This window comes from Malaclemys terrapin, chromosome 7, assembly GCF_027887155.1.
Source record: "Malaclemys terrapin pileata isolate rMalTer1 chromosome 7, rMalTer1.hap1, whole genome shotgun sequence".
Taxonomy (NCBI): Eukaryota; Metazoa; Chordata; order Testudines; family Emydidae; genus Malaclemys; species Malaclemys terrapin.
Window position 1 is genome coordinate 47,593,094 of NC_071511.1, and position 12,584 is coordinate 47,605,677.

Here is a 12,584-nt window from a genome sequence, read left to right on the forward strand (position 1 = left end):
TGGGGATGCGGATGGTGGAGACCGAGGGCTGGGGAAGGCGACACATGGTGGAGATGGTGATCTGGGGATGAGGCCATGCGATTGTGGAGACAGCAATCTGGGGATGCAGCTCAGAATCAGAGCAGGATAAGGGTTCTCAAGTGTCATTCGGGGCCTGACGGAATGAACTAGAGCCAGCGCACCACTCAGAGGCAGAGGGACCCAGAAGGGCTCGATTGTGATGATGATGATGTTGTTGTTGTTGTAACTTTTTCTTCTTGGTGGAAATTAACCATCTGCCCAAATTTGCCTTGGCCCCTCTCCTCCTGGCAGATTGCCCACTTCTGGATCGAGCATTTTACTGCATCTCAGTGCATCTCCGAGTGGCTAGTTGGCTGGCTGCCCTGGGTTCCCATATGAAATGAGTTTTACTGGGTCTCAGCCCCTCCAAGTGCCTGCTTGGGAGTCCTACAAGCATGAATCGCACTAGGTCCCATCTCCTAGAGTGTGTTTGTTGCTAAGTATTTTTGTACTTCCAGGGCTTGGCAGACACCCCTGCCCCAGGAAAGGAGCTACATTGCTGCTTGTGCTCACTCACGGCTCTCTCCCAGGAATCAGGGACACGTATTGCCTGTGCTCAGTACTCTGCTGTCCTAATTGCTCCCTCCCTCCCCTTGCCTCTGTAGTTTTCCAATGGGCACCAGTCTCCTTGGGCAGCAATTACCTGTGGAATTTTATTTGGAAAGAACATTGCTGGCTTCATATGACAGCCGCGCAAAGCAAAACAGCGTTTTAAGATGAGTCGGTGCTGTTCTCATGGCTGTGAGACGCTAATAGCTCTGCCTGGAGACAGGCAAAGAAAGGACTGGCGCTAAGCAAGCTTCCCGCTACAGCTGTGTTAATGCACCACAATCCTGACCTGAACGCTGCACCCTCAGCCCCACTGCTCCAGTCCTGGGCTCCCTGCACAGCTCTGCCGGTGCCCCTCAGCCCTGCCGTTCGACTGCCTGCTGCTCTGGTTCTGGGCTCCCTGCACAGCTCTGCCGGTGCCCCTCAGCCCTGCCGTTCGACTGCCTGCTGCTCTGGTTCTGGGCTCCCCGCACAGCTCTGCCGGTGCCCCTCAGCCTTGCTGTTCGACTGCCTGCTGCTCTGGTTCTAGGCTCCCCGCACAGCTCTGCCAGTGCCCTGCCCTTTGACTGCCCACTGCTCCAGTCCTCGGCTCCCCGCACAGCTCTGCTGGTGCCTCTCAGCTCTGCCCTTCGACTGCCTGTTGCTCTGGTCCTGGGCTCCCTGCACAGCTCTGCCCTGCCACTCAGCCCTGCCCTTCGACTGCCCACTGCTCCAGCCCTGGGCTCCCCGCACAGCCCTGCCCTTCAACTGTTTGCTGCTCCAATTCTGGGCTCCCACCACAGCTCTGCCATGCCCCTCAGCCCTACCCTACCCTACCCTTCGACTGCCTGCTGCTCCAATCTTGGGTTCCTTGCACAGCTCTGCTAGTGCCCCTCAGCCCTGCCCTCCGACTGCCCGCTGCTCCGGTCCTGGGCTCCCCGCACAGCTCTGCTGGTGCCTCTCAGCTCTGCCCTTCAACTGCCTGCTGCTTCAGTCCTGGCCTCCCCGCACAGCTATGCCCCGTCACTCAGCCCTGCCCTTCAACTAACTGCCCGCTGCTCCAGTCCTGAGCTCCCCGTACAGCTGCGCCAGTGCCACTCAGCCCTGCCCTTCAACTGCCCGCTGCTCTTGTCCTCTGGTCCCCGCACAGCTCTGTCAGGACCTCTCAGTCCTGCCCTTCGACCGCCCACTTCTCCAGTCCTGGGCTTTTCGCACAGCTCTGCCCCGTCACTCAGCCCTGCCCTTCGCCTGCCCGCTGCTCTGGTCCTGGGCTCCCCGCACAGCTCTGCCCCTGCCACTCTATCCTGACCTACAGCCCCTCTCCCCACCACTGTTCCTGCCCTAAGCTGAATCTGCCAACTGCATCAGGTTTTGTTTTTTTTAAAATATGGACTCTACTTTGAACCTGCTACACTCCTCCTCTTTTGTGCCCTGTGCCAAGCCATGCCCGCAGGGCTCAGAGGCAGGCGTGTGTTCACCCCCGAGATTGTACTACAGACTTTTCTGAGGTTTTAAGCTAAAAGCCAGGACCAAGATTTTGAAAATCGCTGAGGGCTCATGGGCAGCCTCTTGTTTGGATTCCCAGCCTTGCTCCAAGCTCAGTGCTCAGGAATCCAGCAAACAGCGGCAGTCTGTACTGGGAAGGGGCCAGAGCTGTCCTATGAGCCTGGGTGGGAGGAGGAGTAATGAGGAACAGGAAACTTTATACTTAGCCAAAGGAGGAGGGTGTAATGAGCCCTTGGCCAAAGTGCTGGCATATCCTGGGCATAGCCCAGTCCCGAGCTCTCTGGCAGTGCAGGTGGCATGACATACCTAGCCATTTGCCGGTGACCCGGGTCATCATCCCCCTCAATTGACCAAAGGAGCAGCATGGAGTGGGGGTTGCATGGTCCCAATTCCCTGCTGCCTGGGGAACTTGGCGTGGGCGGGGCTGAAGGAAGGAAACAAAAGGGCAGCATTGTCCAGACTCATGAAATCTGCTGTGTCAACTGGGGTGTGCTAGCCAGGCTCTTTCACTGGGCCTGTGACAGGGGCTGAATTTCTCCAAGCCCCTCAGATAGCCCCAGACCAAGCCATGATCTCTGAATCCATTCATTTAATTGATTCTGCATCGACAGTGCCTGCTCAATGCAGGGAGAGCGCCCATGCTTGATGGCTATTGACAAATCTGCTGGCTGAAAGGATCAGGCGGGGGAGACTCTTTAAGGATCCATGTCTCTTCCTGCTCCTGGTGCCAGAGCCCTCATGCTTCCAGCTTGGCATCATGGGGGAAGTGTTAGCTGGGGAAATGGCTGGGGGTTCTTAGGCGACTGCAGCAGGATGGGCTGGGCAGGTTCATGGCTGCAGAGTTGGAGGGGAAGAAGAGGATGTGGGACTAGTTCTGGCTGTGGATGCTGATAAGAGCAGACCAGCAGAGAGCAGCCCACTGGACCCAGACACATGGCAGAATTGTCAATTTTACCAAATCTTTGCTTTTATAACTTTCACATTTACTCCATATACGCTGAGCTTCTAACCTGAGATCCTCTCAAACTAACATACATATTGGTACATAGTGGAATGGGTGTGTGGGGGTGTGTGTGTAAAAAATAACATTCAACAAAACTGTGTTAAAAGAATGTTAGTTAAGGTTACAAAATCAAGCACTCAAAAATATGGAATTGCCAGAATTAAGGTTGCCCGTGTACCCTTAACTCTGCCCCTTGTGCATATACTATAGTCTTTATTTACATGATCATGTTCTATTTTTTCCACAGGATCCCAGTGTTTTTACCCTCCTCATGCAATGAGTGGCCCTTTACCTTCTTTCTTACACACCATCCACACACAATCTGATTATTCATTTCTCGTGGACTTTTCTCTGGAGCTCAGCACTCTAATATCTGAGGGCCTTGCAAACATTAATGAATTTATTTTCCCGGCTCTTGTGTGTGATAGAAAAGTGTGATTATCATTCCCCCCCTTTCTAGCTGGGAAACTGAGGTACAGAGACTGGGGCTAGAATTTGTAGACGTGCTCCCTAATTTTGGTTGCCTCGATGGTTAGGTACCCAGTTTGAGATGCTATCCCCTGCCTCATTCATTGCACACCTTCCAATATCTGCAACAAAGGAGGCGAGGTCCTTCGGGAAAAGAGCGTGTAATCATGTGATTAAAGACTGTATCATAAAGCCAACACAAGGGGGGCACTCTCACGCTTTCCTATTTCCCAGCTCTTAAGCGCTTGACTTTATCACCTTAATAATAGACTTTGAACATAGTTTTGTTGTATGTAATTACTGCTGCCAGCAATGGGCATTAAGGCCCAGATGAGTATGTAGACTCTGCCTCCCAAACTCTCCCCATGTCTGTCTGCACTAATGGATGTGCCCTAGAATACTAGAAGTCATGCAGTGCCCCCCCCCCCCCCCATGCACCTGATCTATCCCTTTTTATCTACTCTTTTTGGCCCTTCTTTATGGCAAGGCATAGCGTCCTGATATGGGGGCAGGACACCATCTGGGACAGGCATCACAGTGCCCCGTGGATGTGCATGCACAGGATTCTTCTCTGAGGGTGGTGCCGTGGCCGAAAGGGCCTGCACTTAGAGAACTGGAGCGAAAGGAGAGGGCAGCTGTACCATGAAACCGTTATTGTCCTCTCCGGACTGCCCGGAGATGGGGAAAGCATTAGGCACGCTGGGTTACCGAAATACAAATGGCACTGTCCCCTGTGCAAGACTGCACGGGGGAGGGGAGGGAGCCTGCTTTAGTGGAAGTGCGGGGAGCCGGACCTAATACCGAAATGCATCCCAGGAACAAACTGAGCCTTTGAAAGTGCTCACGGCTCCAGGGCAGGTGGGAGCTTTCTATTCCTACAGGAGCGTCTCTTTGTAGAAGCTGGAGGGGGAGTGAGGGAGAAGGGAGCTGCCGAGCACAGTAACTCAGGATTACTGCCACCTCACAGGAGCCTAATTCTGCACTGGCAAGTTTTCAGGCTCGGAGGGGCCCAGGGTTGAATAGCTGGGGTGGGAGAGGCTGCAGTGAGATTGAGGGGCATTGGCAGGGCTGTGTGGGCAGCCCATGACAGATCTAGCAGCAGCTGTGTGGATGAATGCTAGGGAATTCAGTGAGATCACTGTTCATTTCACTGACGTGTTCAAGCCGTGTTTTGAGAAGGAAGAGGTGACCTCCTGTGCCAGTCTTTCAAACCAACCCTGAACACCAGCTGCACGGCTGGCATCCCCTAGAAGATCTTTCAAGATCCACAGACGACCTATGTAACATGAGGAGCCAAGCATAGGACTTCCCACCTCTGGGAACAGAGCCCAAGGAGCAGCGGCAGTAGCTTAGCCAGGCAAATTCCCTCCAGTCGAGGACAGTGGGACACACACTCAGGCCAATACACTGTGTCCTGAGGACTGGCCGGCTTCACCCCGTGCTCAGTGCATAGTGATGGGTATGTTTCCACACTCCATGCAGTGCCCGGCTGCACCAGTTTGTGACCTTGCACGCACCAGGCTCATCAGCTGGTCACACAGATGGGACATCAAGAACAGCTTGTGGGAGAAGCAAGGTCTTCTGGCGGAAGCACAGTAGTGGGTGCCAGGTAGCCTGGACTCCACTCCCAGCTCTGCTGCTGACTGGCTCTGGGATCCTGGGCAAGTCATTTCCCCGCTTGGTGTCTCTGCCTCCCCTCCCCACCCTCCACCCCAGGATATTGCGAGGTTTAACTAAAGCCTAGAGAGCGCCTTAGATAGCAGTGCGAACTATGGTGCTTTTGATTGGTTATAATCTGCCGCTTCAAACACTAGATCTCTGACCAGTCAGCTGAAGAATCATAGAACTGGAAGAGACCTCGAGAGGTCATCTAGTCCAGTCCCCTGCACTCAAGGCAGGACTAAGTATTATCTAGACTATCCCTGACAGGTGTTTGTCAAACCTGCTCTTAAAAGTCCCCAATGATGGAGATTCCACAGCCTCCATAGGCCATTTATTCCAGTGCTTAACCATCCTGACAGGAAGTTTTTCCTAATGTTCAACCTAAACCGCCCTTGCTGCAATTTAAACCCATTGCTTCTTGTCCTATCCTCAGAGGTTAAGAAGAACAATTTTTCTCCCTCCTCCTTGTAACAGTCTCTTATGTACTTGAAAACTGCTATCATGTCCCCTCTCTGTCTTCTCTTTTCCAGACTAAACAAGCCCAATTTTTTCAATCTTTCCTCATAGGTCATGTTTTCTAGATCTTTAATAATTTTTGTTGCTCTTCTCTGGACTTTCTCCTATTTCTCCACATATTTCCTGAAATGTGGTGCCCAGAACTGGACACAATACTCCAGTTGAGGCCTAATCAGCGCGGAATAGAGTAAAAGAATTACTTCCCATGTCTTGCTTACAATACTCCTGCTAATACATCCCAGAATGATGTTTGCTTTTTTTGCAACAGTGTTAAACTGTTGACTCATATTTAGCTTGTGATCCACTATGACACCCAGATTCCTTTCCGCAGTACTCCTTCCTAGGCAGTCATTTCTCATTTTGTATGTGTGCAACTGATTGTTCCTTCCTAAGTGGAATACTTTGCATTTCTCCTTATTGAATTTCACCCTATTTACTTCAGACCATTTCTCCAGTTTGTCCAGATCATTTTGAATTTTAATCGTATCCTCCAAAGCACTTGCAACCCCTCCAAGCTTGGTATCGTCCGCAAACTTTATAAGTGTACTCTCTATGCCATTATCTAAATCACTGATGAAGATATTGAACAGAACTGATCCCTGTGGAACCCCACTCATTATGCCCTTCCAGCATGGCTGTGAGCCACTGATAACTACTCTCTGGGAACGATTTTCCAACCAGTTATGCACCCACCTTATAATAGCTCCATCTAGGCTGTATTTCCCTAGTTTGTTTATGAGAAGGTCATGCGAGACACTATCAAAAGCCTTATTAAAGTCACGTTATACCACATCTACCGCTTTCCCCCTATCTACAAGGCTTGTTACCCTGTCAAAGAAAGCTATCATGTTTGTTTGACACCATTTGTTCTTGACAATTCCATGCTGACTGTTATTTATCACCTTATTATCTTCTAGGTGTTTGCAAATTGATTGCTTAATTATTTGCTCCATTATCTTTCAGGGTACAGAAGATAAGCTGACTGGTCTATAATTCTCCAGGTTGTCCTTATTTCCCTTTTTATAGATGGGCAGTATATTTGCCCTTTTCCAGTCTTCTGGAATGTCTCCCATCTTCCATGACTTTTCAAAGATAATTGCTGATGGCTCAGATATCTCCTCAGTCAGCTTCTTGAGTATTCTAGGATGCATTTCATCAGGCCCTGGTGATTTGAAGACATCTAACTTGTCTAAGTAATTTTTGACTTGTTCTTTCCCTATTTTAGACTCTGATCCTACCTCTTTTTCACTGGCATTCACTGACGTCACCAACCTTCTTGGTGAAAACCGAAACAAAGTCGTCATTAAGCACCTCTGCCATTTCCACATTTTCTGTTATTGTTTTCCCCCCTCATTGAGTAACGGGCCTACTCTGTCCTTGGTCTTCCTCTTGCTTCTAATGTATTTGTAGAATGTTTTCTTGTTTCCTTTTATGTCCCTAGCTAGTTTGATCTCATTTTGTGCCTTGGCTTTTCTAATTTTGTCCCTACGTACGTGTATTATTTGTTTATATTCATCCTTTGTAATTTGACAGAGTTTCCACTTTTTGTAGGACTCTTTTTTTAGTTTCAGATCATTGAAGATCTCCTTGTTAAGCCAGGGTGGTCTCTTGCCGTACTTCCTATCTTTCCTACGCAGTGGGATAGTTTGCTCTTGTGCCCTTAATAATGTCTCTTTGAAAAACTGCCAACTGTCTTCAATTGTTTTTCCCCTTAGACTTGCTTCCCATGGGATTTTACTACCAACTCCCTGAGTTTGCTGAAGTCTGCCTTCTTGAAATCCATTGTCTTTATTGTGCTGTTCTCCCTCCTACCATTCCTTAGAATCATAAACTCTACCATTTCATGATCTCTTTCACCCAAGTTGTCTTCCCCTTTCAAATTCTCAACCAGTTTCTCCCTATTTGTCAAAATCAAATCTAGAACAGCCTCCCCCCAGTAGCTTTCTCCATCTTCTGAAATAAAAAATTGTCTCCAATTCATTCCAAGAACTTGTTGGACAATCTGTGCCCTGCTGTGTTATTTTCCCAACAGATGTCTAGGTAGTTGAAGTCCTCCCTCCCTCCCCACCAAGTCCTGTGATTTGAATGATTTTGTTAGTTATTTAAAAAAAGCCTCATCCACCTCTTCTTCCAGGTTTGGTGGTCTGTAGTAGACCCCTACCATGACATCACCCTTGTTTTTACGCCTTTTATCCTTACCCAGAGACTTTCAACAAGTCTGTTTCTTATTTCTATCTCAACCTCAGTCCAAGTGTATACATTTTTAATATATAAGGCAACATCTCCTACCTTTTTTCCCTGCCTATCCTTCCTGAGCAAGCTGTGTCCTTCTATAACAATATTCCAGTCATGCATATTATCCCACCAAGTCTCTGTGATGCTAACTATGTCATAGTTGTGTTTATTTACTAGCATTTTGAGTTCTTACTGCTTCTTCCCCATACTTCTCGCATTACTATACAGCAGGGCCAGCTCTAGCTTTTTTGCTGCCCCAAGCAACAAAAAAAAAGCGCTGCCCCCCCAGCCCCTCCCGCCGAGAGCCACGCCGACCCCCTGCCAAGCGCCGCCAGAACCCCCCCCAGAGCGGCGCCCCCCGCGCCGACCCCCCGCCGAGCGCTGGAGCCCCCCCGCGCCAAGCGCCGCCGGAACCCCCTCCAGTGCCGCGCCCGCGACGCACCCCCGCCGAGCTGCCCCCCCCGCCGAGCGCCGCCGGAACACGCCCCCCACCGAGCGCTGCCGGAACCCCCTTCCAGCGCCGCGCCCACGCCGCCCCCTTGCCAAGCCCTGCGCAACCAGAGCCCGCCCCCCCAGCGCCGCGCCGCCAGAGCGTCCCCCCCCCCCCGCGGAATGCCGCGCCACGCTCCCCCCGCCGCCCCTTACCAGGTGCTGCCCCGAGCATGTGCTTGGGTGCCTGGTGCCTGGAGCAGGCCCTGCTATACAGACATCTAAGAAGCAGTTGCATCACCTCAGTTAGGGAAGAGAAGTGAGAAAGGAGAGGGGAGAAGTGCTGACACATTCTGGGCAGTAGAGGGCGATAGAAATGTGCTTTCCTTTGATGTGTCCTTGGGAGCAAATATATTTTACACAGCCTGGTTTGTGGGTGGAGCTGGGGGAGTCCATGCTGCAGGGTTAGAAGCGCTGAGGCTGTTATAACTCCTCTTAGATATTCCAACAAGGGGAACAATCAATGCCATGGTTTTGGTGCTGTGGGCACCTGCCTTCTCTGGACCAGGCTGAGGCCTTGTCCATGTGGAGAATTTGACCAGTCTAGCTCTTCTGGAGTAACTATGAAATCACTTTTATTCTGGAGTAGTGTGTCCACACAGGCAGCTGTTCCAGACTAGCTTATTCTGCAATAGCTACATTGGTCAGTTTCCCCAGGTAGACAAGGCCTGAGATCCAGATCACTCTTCACACAGTTCTTTCACTCAGCCATCCAATGAGAGTGACTTTCGCTCATTTGGAAGATGATGAAGTTCTGAGCAGTTCCACATTTGCTTTCATGCCCGGGCAGCATACAGTGTCTCAGCTGGCATTTAGGTGTGTTCCTCTGGGGTGCAGTCATTTCGCTCTGCACTGCAGCATCCTTGGGGACGCAGGAAGGGCTAGTCCTGTCTCTGAAGACAGGGCTGTTGCTTACCATGTGGAAAAGCATAACTGATGCTTCTCCCCAGTTCTGGGTCATGCATATCTCATCTAAGGGTGCAGTGAATGGAGCTGTAGAAAGCACACCCATAATGCCTCAGCAATGTTATCATTTCCTTTTTGGCTTAAAAAAAATCCAAGGAAATGAAATACAAACTGCGTTAATGCAACATTGTGATGGTCGATGTAAACACAAAGTGGTTCAAAGAAAAGCCAAAGTTCAGGTTCTCCTAGGAATGTCTATTTATAGCTCTTCACGGTGGCGTGGTTTTGGGGCTTCCCAATTTGACTGTTAACCCTTATGGTCCTGGATAATCCTGAGGTGTTTTGCACCTGCAGGGTGGCCAGTTTCCTGAGAGGTGAGGTGTTGGGGATCCTGTGCCAAGGAGGGGGAGGAGTTTGTGGCTGAGAGAAGGGAGGGCCCTGCTCAGCATGCTAAGGTGGAGCGTGTCCTACACTGTGATGCCTCCCGTCCAAGCCAGCCTAGCACTGCTTTTCCTCGCCTCACTCCCTCTGAGGAACCTGCATGGGGCAGGCAACTCACAGCAGGGGCATGCTAGCCTAGAGCCAGGGCAGTGTCCTTTGCATGGGAAAGAGTCTGAAGAGCAGAAGGCTCTGCTTACCTGGGGAGGGGGCAGAAGGGCACTCTTGATGCTAGTAGGGAGGAGGGGGCATAGGAGAGGCTAGGGCTTTGGATGGGGGTAACATTTGCAACAGGGAAGGAGGAGAGATGGAGCTGGGGCTGGAGCAGGACGTCGTGAAGGAGAGAGACTAGAACAAGTTATCACAGGTCACTGATCTCTTCCTGAAGCTCTAAGGGTTAAATGTACTTTGTCCAGCATGTTCACTGTGGCCGAATTAATGCTACTCTGGGAATATGATCTCCTACATCAGCACAGGACTTTGTAGCTGGTTACTACCATGCACTTTCTATATTTTGGTGCTTTATAGTGAGTATTGATGGGCCAGAGGACTTCAAAGGGGACAGTTCAGCTGGGCTAGAACCTTTTATCTCTACTTTGTCCTCTTAATGGTCCAATCTGGAATGGGTACCATAGATACAGAATACAACAGAGATGGCCTTTGGGAGCCACTTACCAGTGATAACCTCCTACAAAGTCCCCAGGAGTTTGGGATGGAGCTGAGTGGGGTACACTCACTGGTGTTTTCTGTAGCTGAGACAGTTATTGATCCCTTTCGCATGATTCCTTTGCCCTGCCGCGCCCCTCCCCTCCCCGGGGGAAAGACTAGAGGAGTCGCATAGTTTTTCTGGGGTTAATCTGATTGGCAGATCTCTTACCGATGGGGATCACTGTATGGGAAGTTTCTTCAGTGGGGGGATGGGCAATGGAGCAACAAGGTGAATAAAGTCTTCAAGGATAGAGATGTAGCAACAGCCTTCTCTTCGCTGCTGTGTTCAGCCCTGCACCCCATGAGCTCTGCCTTGCTCTCTCCTTCCCCTCCACGTTAACCTGTTCCTCTTCTCTTCAAAAGGGGCTGACACCCTGAGCGAGACGAGCTCCATCAGCCTGGAGGCCACGACCGATAGCAGAGAGACTTCGGTGGCCACCTCCATCCTGTCCCCCTTCGCAGCTGGCCGCGGGCGGGATGAACTGGACAATCGCAGCGAACACAGCTACAGCGAGTCAGGGGCCAGTGGCTCCTCCTTCGAGGAGCTGGATCTGGAAGGCAATGGCGATGGGTCGGCAGGGCAGCCTTCTGACCTGGGCTATGCCGAGGAGCAGGAGACCACAAAGGCCAAGTGGGCTAAAGAGCCCACTGCTCTGGAGAAAGAGAGGGGTGAAGAATAAACCAGAGTCCTTCCAGCTTCCTCCCCTTTAATCGGAAGGAACTGATCTGTCCTGTTTTCTTTCTCGCTAGCCAAGAGATTTCAGTCACTGATTCCTATTGAGCCCCTCTCCCCATCCTCTGAAAACAGATGTTCCAATTGTTATAAAGAAGGACAGCTACTCCAAGGGGGAGCGTAGCTAGGAACTGTTCTCCAGGAGCCTTTCACCCTCTTGTGTGCTGTAGCAGTGAGCTGGGGGTGTAGTCTGTTTGATGAGCAGTGAAATGTACTTCCAGGCTGGGTGTGTATAAATGCGTGGTGAGCTCTCTGCATGAGAGGGGTGTGTGTGTGTGTGTGTGTGAGAGAGAGAAACACATGTTCTCCCTCTGCCTGTCTCCCCATCTCCTCAAGGCAGCCTGGTTCTCCACCATATAGACACACATTGACTGGCACCAAAGAGCAGACAGTGGTTTTATTCTATGTGGAAAGGAAATATACAATGTAAAATCGTCCTCCTTAAACGGATGTTATGCTTTTGGGATCTGTAATAAAGCAAATGCTTTTCCTCTGAGGTGTGAGGGCTCAAGGGGAGGGTCATTGTGATTCTGTCCTTTAATGTGTTGGCTTGTCTGTTACCCCACCCCTTGGAGAGCTGAACAAGCCACACTCTTGGCACTTGGGCTGTTTCCAAGTGATCCGAGTTTGAAGTTTCTTAGCGACTTGCCTGAGCTGTGTGAAATGCAGTGGGGGCCATGCCATGCAGACCTTGGTAAGCAGATATCCCTGTCACTGAAATCACCATCATTGCTGGCACTCGGCCTCCTGCATAGCAGTTTGAACAGAGAGGCCAGAAGTGAAAGGGCCATGGAGACCGAACTCCCTAAGGGCCAGAAATGCTCCTTCCAGGTCGGGGAAAGGCATATTGGCAGAGGCAGCAAAGGAAAGCCAGCACTGCTGCCCTTGTGCCATAGTAGAGAACTTCAGGGTCTAGGGTTGCCGGTCTGACTCCAGCACCCTTAAAAGTCACTTCGAATAAAGCCTCTCCATTTGTCACTCAAATCCTCATCTCCAAGCGTGAAGTCTGATCCAGTCAGCTGCCTGTTCCCACCTCCTCCTTTCCCACCCTGTTTCCAGCCAGACCATGTCCTGGGCTTGACATTGCTAAAGACACTCTTTCATCATCTATTGCAGCCTCCTTGAGTATTTTCAATGGACATATTCCTTTGTGGAGGGGATTGGGGTGGACAGGGAGCTGGTCCGTGTTATTCTTTGTAACAGATTTGGCAAACAAAGTCCTTTCCTGGTTTAGGTTACAGATTCCTGGGTGTTGTGTTGTGCTGCGCTATAGAAGTGTCTGTGCAGGAGGGGCGGCTGGATGTGGTAGAGCAGAGGTCATGCAATGGCATC

General features: G+C 50.8%; 1 protein-coding gene across 3 annotated transcripts in view; it reads left to right on the top strand.

The window, feature by feature from the left end:
• The window catches only part of TEX264 (testis expressed 264, ER-phagy receptor), a 127,359-nt gene extending 115,596 nt beyond the window's left edge, over window positions 1-11,763 (top strand). For all 3 annotated transcript variants that reach the window (XM_054034959.1, XM_054034957.1, XM_054034958.1), the window contains exon 6: window positions 10,883-11,763. In XM_054034959.1, coding sequence (XP_053890934.1) covers window positions 10,883-11,199 — 317 coding nt within the window. In that variant the 3' untranslated portion in view covers window positions 11,200-11,763. The remainder of the gene's footprint in view (window positions 1-10,882) is intronic.
• The last annotated feature ends 821 nt before the right edge of the window (window positions 11,764-12,584 follow it).